Here is a 21,040-nt window from a genome sequence, read left to right as displayed (position 1 = left end):
CTTTATTTGTCAACAAATACATCAGCACCAACTTTAGAGGAATTAGGATAAATCATATAAAAACAAAACACAGCTAAATGCATTAGAAAATGTTTACTCGTGAATGAATACCTCTCACATTTCAATATACAGCAATACATTAGGTAATGGATACTATGGCAGGTATGGGAATACTTGACCAGGTCAGAAGTGCTAAGATGAAAGAAGGCCGATACGAGCAATAAGATACTGGAAGGGTAGAGGACTAAAAGGATGGGATTTTAGTCAGATAACATATTTCAGTTATAGCATGTGTACAGAGCGAATACTAAATTCTGACATGGTCAAGATATATATAGGCAAGATAATGAGCATCATACATTGATTTTACATTACTTAAAGTAAACGCGCCTACAACATATATCATGTATGTGAAGGATATTTGAGTGATGAGAAGTACACCTGTGTCTGAGAAAATGCAATTATTGATCGTCAAATAAAACTATCATATGTTGATGTAGGAAGAATGTAATAACATATCATAATAAAATAAGAAATACACTAAGTTATCTTATAATAATCATGTTAATATCACAATACCCTTTTGGGAATGGGAAGACTTGATCATGTCAGAGGAGGAAAAACATGCGAGCAAGACTAGTTGTTGGAGGTTTGAGTCAAACAAATTGGCAAGTGAACAAAGTGACAAAACTGATTCTGACATGGTCAATAAATATTGACGATCATTGTGAGCAAACAGCAGAAACATTGTACAAGTAAATAAACAATAAGTTATGAGAAAGGATTTCACTGCAAATTACTTACACTGTATTTGTTGCCACTGATCATGGATATTGTGTTGTCAATGAAGCAAAATTATAAGCAATGTAATAGACAACTAACAGGAGCAAGTTTTAGGCTAAAAGTATATTGAAACATTCAATCTGAGTAGACAGTGATGAGACTATAGTATCGATTTGGTGATACAATCGAATACCAAGTGTATAAATCACGGAGGGTATGATATCATGTAGTATGATTAGGGACAATGCAACTGTACAAACGATGAGCTGAAGAGGTTGCATCAAATGATCAAAAGTGCAAAAAGCACAGTCAATGAACTATGAATGGTACAAATACCATTGTCAAGAGATACAATCAATGAAGTCATGACATAAAAAGGGAACCAAGCCGATCAAGAGTGCAAAAAGCACATACTACATGGTATCATGGTAACAGTATCAGATATAAACAACATTTATAGTGCAATATTATCAAACAAGAAAATCTACAGTACTTACAAGAGCCATTTTCTTTAACACAAGTATTATTATATTAAAGCGAAAAAAGTCCATTTACCAGATGTGGTAAATCATAAATAACAAACCGGTGCTAAAAGCAGAAGTTCACATTATTACAATTTTTTTTTTTCACTCAGAGAATTAATGTTGACCCGTTTGTTGTCAGTAGTAATGCAGTGTATTCTGCCGTCAGTTGTCCAAGCGGATTTGACTTCATCATGGGCTTTGGTAGCTCTTAATAGTGTGACGCGTTTGGCTGTGAGATTTTCTGTGATGACAATGCCGGTGGACTTTAGTTTTCTTTTGTTTTTGAATATTTGATGCCTGACGTTGTAGCTGGTAAGTTTTAAGATGATGGGACGGGATCTAGGCCGAGAGTCCATGAATTAGCAGACAATTGCGTCTGGAATACTGTTCAAGATCATCCAGAGAAGTTTCAAGGCTTTCTATCTTCTTAGTGTACTGCCCTACCTGTTTCTTGAGGTTCTTAAGTTTCTCGTCATGATTGTGAATGTCCTTAATAAACACAACAAAATCTCCACTTCTCCCCTTAATGATGAATTTCCCCATCAGAAATATCCTGAAGTTGATATGGTTTTGTGATAATTTTAGGTGTTTCAGAAAGTACCATGTAGTTTGGTGTATCATTAATTTCTTGTTCATCGTGCGTAACAAGCCAAACAACAGCTCCATATAGCACACACATCATACCAACCATTAAAGTCATAACGCGAAATCCAAAGAAATTATACAACGGTATACTTATTACTGGTCCTATAAAACTCGGCAACGATAATCCCATACTTGCGATACCCATGACTTTACTCCTTGGTACATTGTCCATTCTTTCTGCCAATCGTGACATTACCCCCATTACTGCATATCGTACGGAGCAAGCAAAGAAAATGTAGACACCAAGATAAAACGATACGATATATGAAGAATTAGCTGTCCATGTTAATGCAATTGGCACACCACATAGTGCTAAATTCAGAGATATATATCTCTGAAGATATTGAGGAAAGCGAATGACAAACCAAGTCCCGAAACCGTTAGCTGCAAGGACGCCAATGGCTCCGGCGCCTAATACGATTCCTACGTCAGAAGGACCGCTGTTGAAGGTTTCATACATCCAAACTGCCAGAGTTGCTTCTATACATTTACGCGGAATCCAACTCACTAGTATTGCTCCTGTAAGTATTACGATTTGGGGATGATTAAGTACATTACCAAAACATCTATCATTAACAAGGCTTTCTTTTGTGTCTTTATGGTCCAGAATAAAGGAACATTCATTATTGGTGGTTTCATCTACCTTTCTGCCTTTCTCTCGATGGTCCCAAACACACGCCGACCAGACAACCGTAATTATTAATAGAAGTTCCAAAGGAAGAAACAAGGTTACAAAAGTTATGAGTTGTCCAAGATGCTCGTAGAGGGCGCCACTCATAGCAGGACCAATGAATGAAAATACATTAGTTGTCAATGCCAGTCCTAAAACTAATTTCCCCTTCTCATTATCGGGTGGATATAGTTTATTTAACTTGGCGTATACGTTTGGTGTACAGCAGGCACCAGCAATACCCATTAACACATTTGCGCTGAAAAGCGCAGGAAAATTCGTAAAAAGTGCAAATAGTAGCGCCGTCCCTGTATATGTTAATAATCCAATTAACAGAACATAATCATAACCTTTTTTATCACCAAGAATACCAGAGAGAGGTGCCAGTAATGCATTAACTATTGGTTGTATCAGCAAAAATGCCGCGACGTATCCCGATAGCTTCAACCTGCTAGTCATGCCATTTTCTTGACATTCGTCACATGAAAACATACCTCTATGACTATCACTGTCATTTTTGTCAGTTGCATACCCATTGGGTGAAAGATCTTGTAGTTCCGGCAAAAGCGTTATATTTGGTACTGAATAAATACAGGGATTACCGCAAAATTGTCCAGTTGTTGTCCAGTTCCATTGGGTCAGTAAAGGTGCAATAACAGCGTGAATGGTTTTCTCGAGCACGAATATTCCAAGACAAGAGATCAATTGCACTATCATGTTGGGATGATACATAACTCCAAGTTAAGATTGCAAATGTTTAAAAACCAAACTATATGGTTGTGGTAAATGTTTTAAATTCCTGCCAACCGTGCCATATATACGTGGTTGACTTTAATCTTTTCTGTTTTTGTACACTCCAGGTGAAGTCAGATGAACAGAAATGGTATACATGCTGAATGCTTTCACTGGCATCAGTTTAGGAATTTGGTTGCTTCCGGCTTGAATTTATTGGAGTCCTGTAATCTCGTGGCTACCAAACAAGTATATACTTTGTACTTGAAAGGTTGCAGCATTATTATATGATTTTTGGCAGCATCACTGCCCACAAAAACACAATATTGACCTTTTAATGAGATCCCTTTTCAAATCAATCAGTCACCCGTACCCTGGACCAGTACAGCGTGAATAAAGAACCATACAATCAGGATAGTTCGCCTTTTACATAAATTTGGTCTTTCAATCAAATCCTAAAATCTGAGCGTTCCAAACTATGATTTACAACTCTGACACTTTCCGTTTTTACCGACTATTTCAAATAGTTGTGTAGTCATAGACTCAAAGACAATGATTTGAAACAGAAAGTCTTAACTATCACCAAAACTACTATTGAACAATATGAAGTTGATTGGAGAAATGCACGATGAAAAGAAACATTGTCAAAATCATGTGTGTGAATATCATCATGCTTGCGTTAGGTGTTATTTTAAAATGTATGTTTACATGAAGAAATAAACAGAAAAAAATAAAATACAACATAAAATTAAGCAAAATTGAGTATTTTTATGTGTATATGTATGTGCGTGCAGAGTTTAAAGTATGAAGATTTTGTGTAAGGTCATGTTTTTTGAGGCGAGACGCAATTGTGTCACATCTTGCAATTTGTCAAATATCAACTCCTTTTTTGTATTTCTGATTATATTTCAAAAAGTTTTCACCCAAACTAGTAAAAGTATACATTGTAGAAAGCATATATTGTCATGATTGCAAATCTGTAAAGTTTAGGTGGATATACAGGGTGTACCAAAAATATACAGGGTGATTCATTTGAAAAGTACAGAAAAAATAAATTTCTTTGCCACTCCAATATTTCTACATAGTATATTAAATTGGAAAATGAACTTGATATTTGGAATGCACACAGTTAGTCCTTTCATTAAATATATAGTTTACACTATATTTTTAAGCCCATTGTGTTATACAGGGTGTGAAAAAAGTTGTATTTTAAATTTGTTAATTTATGTAAAATTTCCCCAAGTGCCATTAAATTTGGAAAATATATTCAAAAAAGTTGAAAGAATTGCTATAATATCAAATTTGAATATCCAATTCCTATTATAGGGTGTTCCAAAATTCAATAGCAACAAAAGTACATGTACATGTACGCATATACAGGGTGTAATAATAAAATTTATTCATTGCATTTTGACTTCTCAGGAAAAATCTAAAGGAGTTATGGCAAAAATGTTATATGCAATACAATTGGTAATATCTTGGCTAAAAGAAGACGTTTAGTTGGCTTCTTTACTAGCTTGGGTTCAAAAGTTATGTCCGATTAATTAAATCATCTAGAAAACGTGTTGGGCCACTTTTGCCATGTTTACGCATATCAAGTTTGAACCGCGTAAACATTTAAATATCAAAGAACTGACAAAAAAGTGTTTTTGCAGTGAGTGTAGAGACTAAACACATAAGAGTACCAGGCAGGCATTGGATGATGTCTTTACCTTTATGCGGTACGTAATTGATACGCCCAGTCATATGTATTTCACACCTGCCAAACACAAGTCACCCAATTTTGAAAACTGGACGTTGAATGTACAGTCTCATTAATATTGATTGGCAACATTTTACAATTATGTCAGCGATCAAATCGGACACAATAGAACAATAAACCATGCAGTGCGCTGGTTATACATACCTTATACAATACTTTGTAACCCACCACTTGAACAGGATTTAATTTAGCCAAAGCAAACAAAGACTAGAGATATTTAAGAATTTTATAGAGATAGGTAGAAGCTCATTATCCTCTTCAAAAACATGATTATTGATTGCTTTAAAATGTGATTGATTAGCGCTATCAAAATGAGATACATGTATAGCACTAATAGTATGGTCGTTGAAGATGAAAAACAGGTGCAACCCGGAAAAAAATGGTACAAAGCTGATTTTTGCACCAAAGAAGCAGAAGGTATCATAGGATATCATATCCAAAGTCCACCAAAATCCACTTTGGGGAATTCTTTTTTTATCAAGATGGCCGCCAAAATGGCTGCCACAACATATTATTAGCTGTATCTCAGCTTCTGAAGCAGATATGATGATGATTTTAGTGTCTTTGAATAGGTTTAAGAGGTCAGGGAATTCAAATTTGCTCAAGTCTAACACACTGATGTCTTCATTTACACTGTAATCCAAGATGGCCACCAAAATGGCCGCCGTCACATATGATTAGATATATCTCCGCTTCTGAAGCAGATATGATGCTGTTTTTAGTGTCCTTGAATATATTTCATAGGTCAAAGAATTCAAATTTGTACTATTCTAAAACACTGATGTCTTCATTCACACAGAAATCCAAGATGGCCGCCAAAATAGCCACAACCACATGGTATAATTAGGTATATTTTGGCTTCTGAAGCAGAAATGACAATGATTTTAGAGTCTTTGAATAGGTGTCAGGTGACACAGAATTCAATTTTGTGTTTTTCTAAAGCACCAAGTCTTCACTCACACTGTAACCCAAGATATCCCTCACCCCACCCAGGTGGAATGGAAAGCTGTTAGGGGTAGTCACAGTCGTTGTACTGATGAACCCTGCGCCATTTGTAGGCTGCAACCTGGTTTCGACATATTCTAATGACAGTGGAATAAATGTCAAGCTCTTTGAGGTTGTTTACAGCATAAAGCACTATATAAATATGTAATAATAATAATAATATTTATTTCAATTGCCATAAATTACAAACATGCAAAAACATTAAAAGCGATTTAAATGACAATCCAGGAAAGAAGAAATAGACTAAACAGTCCAAGCACAATGTGTTCTTCTTTCCTGATTATATTAAAGTACATATAACAATAATAATAATAATAATAATAATTTAGATAATAGATACGCATTAATTAAACCAGAAACATTTGTAGGAAAAAAAATGAGTGAAACACTCTATGACATAACTTATGCACACAGGATGTATCAACAGTGCACAAGATACATGTAGGCAGTACAAAAAATAAAACATGTGTGAACAAAGTTATTGCCTTAGAGTGGGCCTACATGCAACTCAAATAATACAGCTAAATTGCCTAAATTTAAACAAAATGATAACTTGCAAAAGATTTCAAAACAGCAATTGCAATGAAAGAAAAAAAAAGTTAACATGCATATGAAAAACATAATTACATCATAAAATGTTCTTTACACATGGCCTTAAACAAGGTAAGGGAGGGCGCAGAGCGTACATCAGTGGGAAGTTCATTCCACAAACGTGGAAAGGAAACAAAAACGGAGTTGAAAAAAGCATTGGTATGAGAACTACAGTGGAGATACCTAAACTCCTTAACCTTAGAAGGCTTGAAAAATTGACAAAAAGAAGAAGAAGGACCAATTCCATTAACCAATTTAAAACAGAAGATCAACCTCAACAAATCAAATAAGTCGCATGTTTTAAGTAATCCAAATTCATCTAATCTAGACTCATATGAAAGATCAGAAGGACACCTCTTCCTATACATCAAAACTTTAGAAATCTTTCTCTGACTCTTATCTAACCTATCAAGCAGGCCAGTCTGACAAGGATTCCAAATAACAGCACAGTAAGTAAGATGAGGGAGTATCAATGCTTTAAATAGATGCAGAAGAGCACTGAAGTGCATATGGCGAGAAGTTCTGATGACAAAACCAGTTAGGCGAGAAACCTTTTTACAGATTTTATCAACATGTGAAGAAAATGATAGCGAAGAATTGAAAACAACACCAAGCAGTTTATACTCATCAACAACCTTCATTGGAATACCACCTAACTTGTATGTATAAAGACTGCAAGCCCTAGACCTCGAAAAATGAACAACAGCACACTTAGAAGCATTCAGGGGGAGTTTATTCTCAATGGTCCACTTGTGAATTGTGTCAATATCTTTCTGCAGTGCAACTTGATCCTCAAAAGTTCTAATAGAGCGCACAAGTATATGGTCATCAGCAAATTGAAATAAGGGAGAGGACAGGTTGTCATTAATGTCATTTACAAATAACAGAAACAAGATGGGCCCCAAAACAGAACCTTGAGGAACACCCGATGTGACTGAAGCCCAATCAGATTTAGCTCCGCCAAAGATAACTCTCTGTTTTCTACCAGAAAGAAAACTTTGAATCCAGTTAAGCACATTATTCCTGATACCATAGTAATGAAGCTTTTGTAACAAAATTGTATGATCTACTCTATCAAAAGCAGCACTAAAGTCAAGAAAAATCCCATCCACCAAATTACAATATTTGCTGTTATCAAGATTACCACTGAGAAAGTGATAAAATTTAGCCAACATCTGCTCACAATTCCTACCATGTCGAAAACCAAATTGATTATCTGAAAGAATGCCATGCTCATCAAGATAACCAAGAAGACGTTTACAAACCAATCTTTCCATGACCTTACAGAGGATTGCTGTTAAGGAAACTGGCCTGTAACTCGAAATAGCATTCTTAGGCTTACCAGAACCTTTGTAAATAGGCACAACATTTGCGCACTTCCAAGCAGAGGGAATTTCACCCTTTGAAATACATTCATTAAAAAAGGTACACAAAACAGGAGCTAATTCACTTGCACATGATTTTAAGAAAACAGGAAGAATACTATCAGGACCGGGAGACTTGTTGGTATCAAGACCCTTAAGAATATCAACAACTTCATCAACAAAAAACATGTCAAAGGAGAGACAAGCTCCACCATGAGAGGGGGGAGAATCAGGAAGACAATTCACATCAATGGTAGAGGATGTCCCAAAGTTACTTGAGAAATGCTTATTAAAAGCGCAAGCAATATCATCGGGGTCAGTCAAATCACCACTATCAGTAGTAAATGAAAGCTGGGAAGAGTCCTTAGAACTAGATCTTACATAATTCCAAAATTTCTTAGGATTACTCTTAGCTAGTTTGGAAATACCAAGAGAATAATTACAATGACTAGTCCGAATAGCTTTTTTTCAAATTCTTACTACACTCTTTAAATTGTTGCTCAGCAACATGACTACCAGATTTCTTAAACCTCCTGTACATAAGCTTTTTTTCTTGTACATAACTTCCTAATGTCCTTTGTCATCCAAGGAACAGCCTTGCCCTTCTTAACAAATTTCTTAGGAACAGTTTTATCAACAGCAGCATTAATATTATGCTCAATGAAATCCCATTTGTTACTTATATCATCAATCATATTACAAACATTCCATGGGCTACTTGAAATAATATCACGCATTTCACCAAAATTAGCCCTATTCAAACAGAAAACAGGTTTATCAACAGCCTTACTTTTCAATGTATGCAAATTAAGATTCAATACAATAGCTTTATGATCACACTTATCATTTACATTGAAAGAAGTTACACATGACTTAACATACAATGGATCAGATACAAATACAAGATCAAGGAAGTGCTCATTACCATTACGAGTGACATAAGAAGCCTCATTAAGCACTTGAGTAAACCCACAAGAATTCATACAATCAATAAGAAGATTAGGAAGGGCTCCTTTTAAATTGGATGGCTCACCATCCACCCAATCCATATGAATATTAAAATCACCAACAAGTGTAATGAGAGAAAAATTATTTTTGGAAGCATGAATCTTAAGGAGATAGTCATCAAGAGAATCCATGTAATTCTTCGGGTAGTCAGGAGGTCTATAAAAAACACCAATTAAGACCCTACCCTTACGTGTTTTGAACTCAGCCCAAATGATCTCATGATCGTCTGTGTCAAATTCGCACTTATCAACTGGATAAAGACCTTCCTTAATAGCCAAAAGAACACCACCACCATGAGAATTTCTATCATTACGAAACACTCTACATTTATTTATTATATATCAGCTTCTGAAGCAAAGTAGCTGTCTTTTGGACTCATCTGCAAGTATAATCGCCTTAGCATTTCGGAAATTTTCTCCTCTGCAATCTCCAAAAGCTGTGACACTTCAATTTTGCGACAGGAACATCCTTTATTTCCACAAGGATTCCTGGAGGGTAGTTTACATTTGCATCGTACAAACTTAAGCAAGCTTTGTGGTGCTGCATCTTCCAGTGCTAGTACAGTGTCAGAGCGTTTCCAACCCCATTGCTTTGGATCCAAGTCATTGTTTGAGACCTGCAAAAGAAATCGCAGACTGAAAATATGCTGCTCTTTCAGTAGGTGGAAGCTTCTGTGGATCAAGTGATGCTTTATTTGGTGATACCATCGCCATGAATTTATTGAACCGTAAACCTTTTAAAGGATCTTTTTCTCTGCCACCATATTAGACAACAAGCTGTACCAATTTGTTCTGCTGCCGCCTTAGGATGATAGCGGCTGCAATTATTTTGGTTTTTTTTTTTCTTCTTCAACAAACTTGTCTTTCCATGTCCAAATGTTGCAGAAGTGGAGTCACAACCACAAAGCTTGCTTAAGTTTATACGACTCCAATGTAAAATCCTCCAGGAATTCTTGTGGAAATAAAGGATGTTCCTGCTGCAAAAATGGACTTAAATGTGTCACAGCTGGTGAAGATTCCAGAGGAGAAAATTGCCCAAAACGCTGAGGAGATTATACATGTACTTGCAGAAAGGGGTGTCTATTCATCCCAAAATATCTAAATTATTCCCTCACGATATCGGGCTGTAGCCACATCCTTCCCCAGCTGAAAAAAAGTGGACCCAAAAAGGAAACTTTTATGTCTGTTGCTACAATGTACATGTGCCATACCTTTCCTTCTTGTTTCTTGTTCCCTCCCTTCTGTAAATGTAGGTATTTGTCAGATCCGGAAACTATTCTTTTCGTATACAACTGTTGCCTTATTTGTGCTAATTGTGAGTTATTCGATTCTGTCTTCCCTACAAATATCAAATTCTTGGTATACAGCCTCAACACGGAAATATTGCATCTAAGGACTAACGGTTAAAAGGGCTCAAGTAAGTCAAGTCAAGTCAACTCGGACTGTCTTGTCAAACACCTCAAGGCTCTGTATTATTTAACAGGGGTATACATAAAGAGTTCAGCTTTTTTGGTTTTGATTTCCAGCTTTTTTAACACTTGTTCTATACCAAAGTTTAGTATATTCCCAAATTATATAGCTTTCTGCTAGCTGTTTTCATGCTTTTTCTGTTTTTCATCTCTTTTTATGTCTGGTGACTCACACCCCTAGTTTTAAAAAGCTGACAAGTCAGCCTTATAATTAAAATTCTTCTGTCGATGGTAGATCGGTTGATCTGAAGCTGAGGTTAAAAGGGAAGACAGACTATTTTATTTCATAGAGCTAATGGGGGTTCTGTCTTCTCTTAGAACCCCAAAATGCTGCCTTAGATAGTTAGGTGTCCTTAAAGAAAATGGATTTTGTATATATGCAAAGCAGAAACCAGCCCGTAGATCTTTGTGTGCATGACCTATAGACGAATCCAACGAGCCAAGTCATGGTCAGGATAAATTTTGGTCGGCCATGACGGGTCCCCGCATGCACCAAACTGGTGTAGTGAATGCCCAATTGGGTGGATTAAAGCCGCTTAAATTCGATGTTAGATTCTATTGTGTTATCATTATTCTTTTGTCTACGTGTAACACAGGTGATAGAATGCAATTTAAAATACCCTCCAAGGCCGGATCATTTCACATTTTAGGTGAGATGGAGCCGACGGGGACCCAACTTTGGCAGCCATTGAGGTGTAGGAATGCGTGAAATTGGATTCGTCTACAGTATCAAGACTAGTCACTTTTCCCCATGCAGGGAAGAACTACTAACCCAACTCTTCCCTGTTTTATGCCAAAACGTTCCCTTGATTCCCTCCAAATCAATATTTTTGGAAGGATATAAGTAAACGCCAAAGAACTACATGTATGGTAATGATATACCCATATGGATTATAATTCTTCCCCATATGACACTTGATGAATTCACCTATCCTGAAGAGCAGTCACTTAGGCTGAAAATGGATCAATGACCATCTATTTTATTCCTAAAAGGGTTTTAGATAAATACGAAATTGAATTCTGCGCCACCTAAAACCTGTATTTAAAAATACTCTAATATCATTGTCATATCTGCTTCAGAAGCCAAAATATTCATAATTAGGCCTATATCATGTGGTGGTGGCCATGTTGGTGGCCATCTTGGATTCCTGTGTGAATGAGGATACCAGTGTTTTAGATTAGTACAAATTTGAATTCTTTATCCTCTGAAATATATTCCAGGACACTAACATCATCATCATCCGTAGCGAACTTCAGAAGCGGAGATATATCTAATCATATGCGGTGCCATTTTGGCGGCCATCTTGGATTCCAGTGAAAATGAAGACATAAGTGTGTTAGATTTGTACAAATTTGAATTCTCTGATCTGACCTCTTAAACCTATTCAAAGACACTAGAATCATCATCATATCTGCTTCAGAAGCGGAGATATATCTATTCATATGTGGTGGCGGCCATTTTGGCGGCCATCTTGGATTACAGTGTGAATGAAGACATCAGTGTGTTAGACTTGTGCAAATTTGAATTTCCTGACCTCTTAAACCTATTCAAAGACACTAAAATCATCATCATATCTGCTTCAGAAGCTGAGATACAGCTAATTATATGTTGTAGCAGCCATTTTGGCCACCATCTTGGATAAAAAGAATTCCCCGAAGTGGATTTTGGTGGACTTTGGATATGATATTCTATGATACCTTCTGCTTCTTCAGTGCAAAAATCAGCTTTGTACCATTTTTTTTCCGGGTCAAAATGTCCAACGACCATACTTTAACTTGCGGTACCTATGAATACGACCTTGATGCACATTTTACAGCGTAACTCAGAATACAATTACGGCTCATTCGTGGTGTACGGTCATATATAAGCGACTAATAAATAGGACAAAATAGATGCCCGAGTGGCTTCATATATTATAAGGTGTTGGCCCTGATCATTTGTTCGTATATCCGCCATTTTGGATTTTTGCCATTTTGTGCATTTTGAAACCAAAGACCAATTTTTTCTTCATTTTTTAAAGTCCCCAATTAATCTGTATGCAATTACCTATCATGTGAGACATGTAAATGGCTTGGCTTCGATTTAGTTTTCTTCTTCTGACAATTTTCACTTTACGGCCGCCATCTTGGATTTTGAGCTGAATTTTCATACATTTTCAAGTTTTTCCGGATTTTTAAGCCGAAGGCGAATTTTTTCTTCAAATTTTGAAGTCGCTAAGTAATCCTTGTACACTTATCGTTCATATAGTACATGCAAATTGGTTGGCTTCGACTTAGTTATCTTTTTTTGAACTTTTTTGAACAAGTGATCGAGCGGTCTATGTACATCAACCCCTGTGTCATTTACACGCAACATTAAAATATACTTGAATTCTATTTTTCATGGGTTTTTTTCGCTGGGTACAAAATATATCTAAACTCATGCTAAAAGTTATTTTCTGTCGCAAGTTTAATTTTTTTTTTTTTAATCAGTAATTCAAAAATTGACACCAATGCTACACATTGAATCATTGTTATAAACAAATATTCTCGTTTCATATCTACAAAACGTATAGTATAATATCTTCACTGTTCTGGCAAAACCTCGTAACGACAGTAGCTGCTGTGTGTTAAATATGTACAGCATGTACAGGGTGTCCCCCAAAAAAAAAAAAAGAGAACCCTCATTTTGCCCTCTTTTTTTTCTTATTCCTGAAAAGGGGATAAAATATATTTTGGTATGTGAAGAAACCTTTATTCGTTAGCTTTAACAAACTGAAAACAATATCAGTTCACAACTTTTTAAGAAATGTACCCGTTTTTCACTCTGTCCACGGAGGAGGTTTGGCTACTTCAAGGATTGAGATAAAGTACAAGTAACGTACCATGCATGAATATCAAACATTCCTCCATGATAATATATAAAATAACAACTTTATTTAGGGAATGGGCTTTACCGGTAACGGATTTTGTTAAGTGTCATTAACTTGTCGGCAAAATGTATGTGGGATAGGACTTCTCTTGCTATACTTGCAATTACTTGTTTCTTACATTTTTTATTTGCAACATAAGTCATTTCTCTTTTTGGGATAAAAGGTAGCCCTGAAAAGGGCATCTTGGTTTGTCTCTGAAATGTGTTTAGAGTGTCCTCTACCTGGTTGCCTCCTTGGCGAATACAGGTTTCAGCCGTGGTCTTCATCACATCAATTGAGTTGTGTACCATCCTTATGCGCCGGATACTTGCGAATGCACCAACAACACGGTTGAGAAGGTCATGGAGGCTCGCTGGTTATCCTCGCTCGTGGTGAATGCGTTCCAAAGCCTTGTGCCCATCCGTGGACAAAGAGTGAAAAACAGGTACATTTATTAAAAAGGACATATCTTCAAAATGTGAGTTGATTGAAATAATTGTTTTGGTTTATTAAAGCTAACGTTTGAAGGTTTCTTTACATACCAAAATATATCTGATCAACTTTTCAGAAATATGAGAAAAAGAGAGCGCAATGAGGGTTCTCTTTTTTGGAACACACTGTACGATAAAATATATTGCATTGTACCCAATATATTGCATTGTACATATTTAAGTCACAGCAAGCTACATGAAGTTAAAATTAAAGTAAATGTTGAAATTTGAAAGAAAAATTCATGTCAATGAAAATGGTAGTATGAAATGCAAATTCAATTTGTAAAATAAGGAATGTAAAATTGATGTGTGATATAAACATTTATGATGCAAACATTTGAAATGTAAATTTGAATATTCAATCTGAAATGTGTGAAAATATTTTGAAATTCTCTCTTAAAATGAAACTGTATCTGAATGTAAAAGCAAAATAAATCAAACTTGTCACTCAATATAATTGGCATTGTACCGGGTATTTCAGTTTTAAACCATGTCAATTTGTAAGCGCTCTTTAGCAAAGTCATAGTTCATTGAATTTACAACCGCATGACAAAACAGGCGAAAAACTTTTTGCACAAGATTTGCAATTTACAGAAAAATGGTCATTGCTCATTCTAATGAGGCTAGTATACTGCGCCAATAAAGTATCCTTACACTTGGGAAAATAATCACAATTTCCAAACTGAACAATATTGGAGTAAATTTGATTTTTTTAATTGATGCACTATCTAATCCAGCAAATTATGACACTACATTGAAGTAAAGTTACAAGCATTTGATTAGACGAAGGTCCAGTTTCAAAAGTGACATACATTTAGAGAATGCACGTCATTCACCACCTGGTTATACGTGTATTAATACACAGTACTCAACGTTGTAATATGAGGCCCTTATTACTCCATTACCCAGAGACGGAACCGAGACTGTGGGAGAGTCTATGTTCAATGGCATAGCTTAAGGGGGTACTACACCCCTGCCCAATTTTGTGCCTATTTTTACATTTTTCTCAAAAATTATAGCTCATTGAGGACAAGTAAGATATGTATATTATAGGGGCAAGGACTACAACTACTGCACTGGAAATTTTATTTCAGCACAGACAACGGTTGTGGAGTTACAGTCAAAAATGAGGGAAAACCAATATTTGATCAATAAATCAATAACTACTTGCTTTAAGTTGCTGAATTTTCAGTACAGTAGTTGTAGTCATTGCCCCTATAATATACATATCTTACCTGTGACCAATGTGCTATAATTTTTGAGAAAAATGCAAAAATAGCCACGAAATTGGCCATGGGTGTAGTACCCCCTTAAATGGAGTAAGCGTTTGCACTTTTGAAAAATACCATTAAAAATTGTATTAAGACAAGTGCCACCTCATTCAGAACTGCCCCCCCCCTCGAATGATTCAAGCTTTGCATGGATGTAATAAAAAAAAACACAACAGGAACTACTATGGCGAAAAATGGATATTGTGTATTAACATCTTTCCTGTTTGACGTTTTGTTTTTCATTAACGTATGCTTTTGTTTCTAAATCGTCATGTGATGGATGACTAAGTTCCTGATATGTATGATCCTCAGTGTTCACATCTTCACCAGAACCGTCACACGTAGAAGACTGCGCAAACTGTTGTTGCGATTGTGGTTCTTGATATACATTCTTCTCTTCACATGTCCGTTGATCAAGTTCCATATACGTCTGAAACACGCCTGATTTGGTCACTCTTGATGACTGGGTGATTTGAAAGCTTAAGAAAAAAATCCAGAATTTCAATGGCAATTTTGACATTATGCTAACTATTATATGCTAAATAATGTTTTTATAATAGAATTATGCACCAAGAATACTGCTCAAATCATCTCTGATAATAATTGCATTGCTCAATTCACAGCGAGCGTGTAGAAGAATTCAAATATCACAGATATACTTTTGTAGGTCCTGTGGTTCTTGAGTTATGTTGTAAAGAGGGCTGAAACAACAACACTTTTGTAAAACGTACATAACTCATTAACAACAATAAATTAAGCAAGTTTTCAAAGAATATGATTTGTAGAATGAACTTTTGCAAAACACCAAAGTGTTATTTTTCAATAATATATTGATTCAGATGATGAAATCGATTTTTTGGCTGCTTCGACCAACAATACCTCGTATACTCTTAAATAGCAGCTAAAATCAATGCACATGTTCAATGTACCGCACCTTAGTGCAAATAAGCATAATATTATGATTTTACTGTATGCAGAACGCTTATAGAAATGATAAAAATGTTGATATATAAAATAATACAAATGTGTTCACGCTTTATATTAAAAAATCCCACCGTTGACTCCATTATTACTTTTCAAGTTATTGAAAGTTTCATCAAACTGTTTCATTCCTATACCCTACACCAAACGACTGGAAAGTAGACTAGTCATCAAGTAGTTCAATTGGTTCGCAGTATTTTTGTTTTTATTCGACTTTTATGCAAGGTGTCCAAATACTTTTGATAGTTGGCTTATTATAGAATCATGTTTAACTCATGATTGGAATCATCAAATTAATCAACTGCATAATTGATACTGTTCATACCTGGATGAATGACGTTATAATGATATACTTACCCACAATTCGGATCATGTTTATCTGAAAAGAAACAAACCAATATATTTATAGTTTGATCAGCTCGAAATCGGCGGGCCTTATAACATCGCGGATTAATATATTGTGATGTGCCCTGAGTAATTTAATTTGATGATTTATCTTTGTTTACAATTAAACTCTATGTCATGAGACATTTTAGGGATGCCCCTCAGGAAGTGATGTCAGGGGATTCCCCTCAGGAAGTGATGAAATGTTAAAGGTTAATGTTATAATTAAGACTTTGGAATTTCCCAGACTGCAGAATAGTGTGAAGGTAGTAATAGCCTATTGGTAGAATGGGGTTTTTCCCATGCTTGGTATATAAAAAAGGGTAAACATATTTCTACACAGTTGATAGTGTTGATCTGGGCTAGCTAGCTAAAATGCTTACAGTCCAATTCCTTCAAAGAAAGGAAATTGCAAACCAGACATATTTTATGTAGTGAAAGTACTACTATTTGCCAGTGTTGTCGGAAAAGATCTAGAATACGTCAAAGAACGTACTTCTTCCAAGAAAGGAAATATATTCTTCTGTCGACTTGCTGAAGTCTGGTATTTTGATTCAACGCAACTGTCGAAATAAGTGGGGACAACTGCATCGCAGTCCTGCTTCCTGAAGATATTGTGTGAAAGGTGGAAATAGCACCAAGTTTGGAGAAAGCAGTGCAAGGAGTTTAATATTGGAGAACGGCGCAAGGAGTAAAGTGATTTGGAGAACTGCGCAAAGAATTACGAATGTGTTTGGAGAACAACTCAAGGAGTTTAGTACTTGGGAGAAAGTAACACCATTTTCGTATGAGGATTTTATACGCAAGGATTTATCAATGCAAGTGTACAAAGGACTTCGCTGATTTTCGCAGGACAAGTGAATGATGATATATTACATCAGTCGTCCAGAACATTGCAAGAACTTTATGATCACCAAGAAGAAGAATGCTGGCTAAGTACTAAATAGTTAAAGAGTGATTATATTTGATTATTGTGTATGTGCATTTGTTGTCATATATTGTACCAATAATAACGTGGTTTCAATTAAAGACTTAGATTTTGTTGGCTTAATGAAACAGTGTATTTGTGTTGTGCATTCCTGTGAGTTCGGGCAAAAGAAAGGTGATTTTGGCCTTGAGTCAAGTACGACTCGTAACAATATATATATATATATATATATTGTATTTCGAAAATTATCTTGTGACATCGCAGATTATTTATATAAGTCCTATACGTTGTCTATTTTCTTTCACACACACACAACATAGACCAGACAGGTCAACTATAGCAATCTTAACATGGGTCTTCTTTTCGGCGTAGTGGTAAAAGTCTAACAATTCCCGCCGATTACGAGCTGATCAAACTATACTCTGTTTTAAATGAGTTTGATTTATATCCGAGACATTGTGAATGCGATAAAGTCTATAACAATTTACCAGAATGTCCTTCTGGATCTCTTCTAGACCTCAACAACACAATGATGGCGAAAGCGATTGACCCAGCTGCAAGAAGTGATAAAGGAACAGCCACTGCCGTAATGGAAACTCCTAAAGCAAGTTGCACGTCTGCAAACAAAAATATATCAGTAAGAGTACCACTTGTTTGAGAGGTCAAAAGGTTAATAAGGTTAAGTAGAAATAATTATTAAAAGCAAATGATTGATATGAACGTGTGGAAGATTTTGTTAGCTACAGTTTGACATCACAGCTGTGTAAAAGCAAACGGAATGATCTAGAAATCGATGAATAAACGTTATTTGGTGCAATAAAAAATACGAGGTGTGAAAATAGAATTGCATAGCCTAACATGTTCCACTCACCGGAAGTGTGAGGCGGTTAGTGTGTGTCATCGTCATCGATCGATAAGAGCTCCCCGCCCACTTAATAATAATAATAATAATTTATTCTTATATAGCGCATTACATCAAAGACCACAAGGCGCTTTACAATTAAAACATGTGTACGTAAAAAACAAAATTGAATTATAAATATACATCATTAAGAAATAAGAAACAAATGAAATAGGCACACGATGAACATTGCACAAAAGGGATTGCACGGAAAAAATGCATGCAAAATGAGCAGAGAAACAACTAAGTGAAATGTTCAAAGTGACGGCATAAGCAATAAAGCAAAATACGTTTAACCAAACAACAATTTTGTATAAACAACGGCAATATACTGCAAACAGATTAATATCAGAGATGAAATTAGAATCATAAAAACACATATTTTAAAAACGCCAAGCTGTACACTACATTGATAACACGTGAGTAGAAAACAACAAAAATGAAAATGAAGTATACAGCGAAGCAATTAAACACATGATCAATTCAATGCAATATCAAAAATGGCAAAACACAAAATCAAGTTGAATATGAAAAATTCCAAACAAATGGATACTTTTAACGCAAACAATACCAAAAGTGACGAAGCAAACATATTTACACCAGGTATAATACTCAAATGAACAGAGCAATCACCATGATCACGAATACAACCAAGAAAATAACTTGAGTTATACGAGGTGTATAGGCAAAATATTATGCGAAACATATTGCACACTTTTTTAAACATAATTAATAACCAAAATTGCACAATTATTAATAATACAATAATATCAAAATATCAACAAACAATACCAAAGTGGCGAAGCAAACATATCTACACCAAGTATAATGCTCAAATGAAAAGAGTAGGACACATCACGAGAGCAACCAAGAAAAAATAACTTATACGAGGTGTACACAAAATATTATGCGAAACATATTGCACATTTATTTATTTATTTTTAAACATAATTGATAACAAAAATTTCATAATAATTAATAATGCAATAATATCAAAATATCAACAAACAATAGCAAAGTGGCGAAGCAAACATATCTACACCAGGTATAATGCTCAAATGAAAAGAGCAAGACACGTCACGAGAGCAACCAAGAAGAAACTTGAGTTATACGAGGTGTAGACAAAATATTATGCGAAACATAATGCACACTTTTTTAAACATAATTAATAACAAAACTTGCATAATAATTCATAATACAATAATATCAAAATACGACGCAATAGTTCAGACAATGAGTATACAAAATCCAAATGATGAAAAAATTCGCGGGTAACACGAAGCACAGAAAATGATGGCAATGCTAACTTGATGCAGAACAAATGACGTTATTAACTAGAGGAGAGGTTACTAGCACTTCACTCTAGTTAAATCAGAATAATATTGCGAAAATTAAACAGAAGCAGATGGAATGATATACTGTATGCAAAATGAAGCGATAAGTGACACAAGGGGAGAGGTTACTAGCACGTCACCCAAGTGTTGTGATGATGGTTAATCCACGCAAAACTGTGAGGAAACATGGTAGATGACGAAATCATAGGCAAAAACCACCAGGGGAGAGGTTACTAGCACTTCACCCTGGTGTGATACACTAAATAATGCATAAAAGAGCTCCATTTATAAATTCGCGAAAAGCAAAAACATATCAAACATGAAAACATTGGCGAAAAAGATGTGTCTTTAATCTTGACTTGAACATTGGCAGAGATGTAGCTTGACGGACATCTGCGGGCAGGCGATTCCACAGAGTTGCTGATGCGACTACAAAGGATCTATCACCGTAGAACTTCGTGTTTGAGCGAGCGAGTTGGAGACGTGTTGCACATGACGATCGTAACGGTCTTGTAGGAACATACAGATTAACAAGATCACAAATAAACGCAGGCGCCATTTCATTCATGGCTTTGTATGTGAGCAACAGGATCTTAAACATAGATCTGTATTCAACAGGTAACCAATGCAGTTGACAGAGCAAAGGTGTAATGTGCTCACGGCGAGATGCACACAGAACAAGACGAGCGGCGGTGTTTTGAACACGTTGGATCTTCGCGATTTCAGATTGAGATAAGCCATACAAAAGGGAATTGACGGAGTCCAGCCGCGATGTCACGAAAGCATGTACTAGTCTGCAAGTCGTGTTGTTATCCAGATATTGTCGTATCTGACCTATTTTTCTGATGGCACACATAGCAGATCTACAAAGATTATCCACGTGATTTGTCATACGAAGTGAAGAATCCATAACAGCTCCGAGGTTACGAGCTCGTGGTGAAGATTGAATTACGGTTTCACCGATGGATAATTGGGAATTCACTGCAGGTGACTTGCTGAACTGAGAGGAGAAATGGATAAACTCAGTCTTCTTATCATTGAGAACCAACTTATTGGTTGAACACCAAAATCGTATATCAGCAATGCAGGTTTCAATCTTCTTTATTGCGGACTCTCGATCTTCAGGATTGAATGTCAAGTATAGCTGAGTGTCATCTGCGTATACTATGCTACTGACACCATGCGATTGTATGAGGTCATGAAGGGGCGCACTATAGAGTGTAAATAACAGCGGCCCAGCAACCGATCCCTGGGGGACACCGTAGGTTAATGGCAGTGCATCAGAGAGAACATTTTTGATGCTAACA

The 21,040-nt window shown here is 35.9% G+C and overlaps 1 protein-coding gene across 1 annotated transcript; it reads right to left on the bottom strand.

The window, feature by feature from the left end:
• Nucleotides 1-1,830: 1,830 nt before the first annotated feature.
• Nucleotides 1,831-3,339, bottom strand: LOC140169531 (probable vesicular acetylcholine transporter-B). Its single transcript, XM_072192791.1, has one exon. It carries the CDS (start codon nt 3,337-3,339, stop codon nt 1,831-1,833), a length of 1,509 nt encoding a protein of 502 aa, XP_072048892.1.
• Between the last annotated feature and the right edge of the window lie 17,701 nt (nt 3,340-21,040).

This window comes from Amphiura filiformis, chromosome 14 (genome assembly GCF_039555335.1).
Source record: "Amphiura filiformis chromosome 14, Afil_fr2py, whole genome shotgun sequence".
NCBI classification, from domain to species: Eukaryota; Metazoa; Echinodermata; class Ophiuroidea; order Amphilepidida; family Amphiuridae; genus Amphiura; species Amphiura filiformis.
The sequence above is the reverse complement of the archived record's forward strand: the minus strand, read 5'-3'. Positions and strand labels throughout refer to the sequence as shown.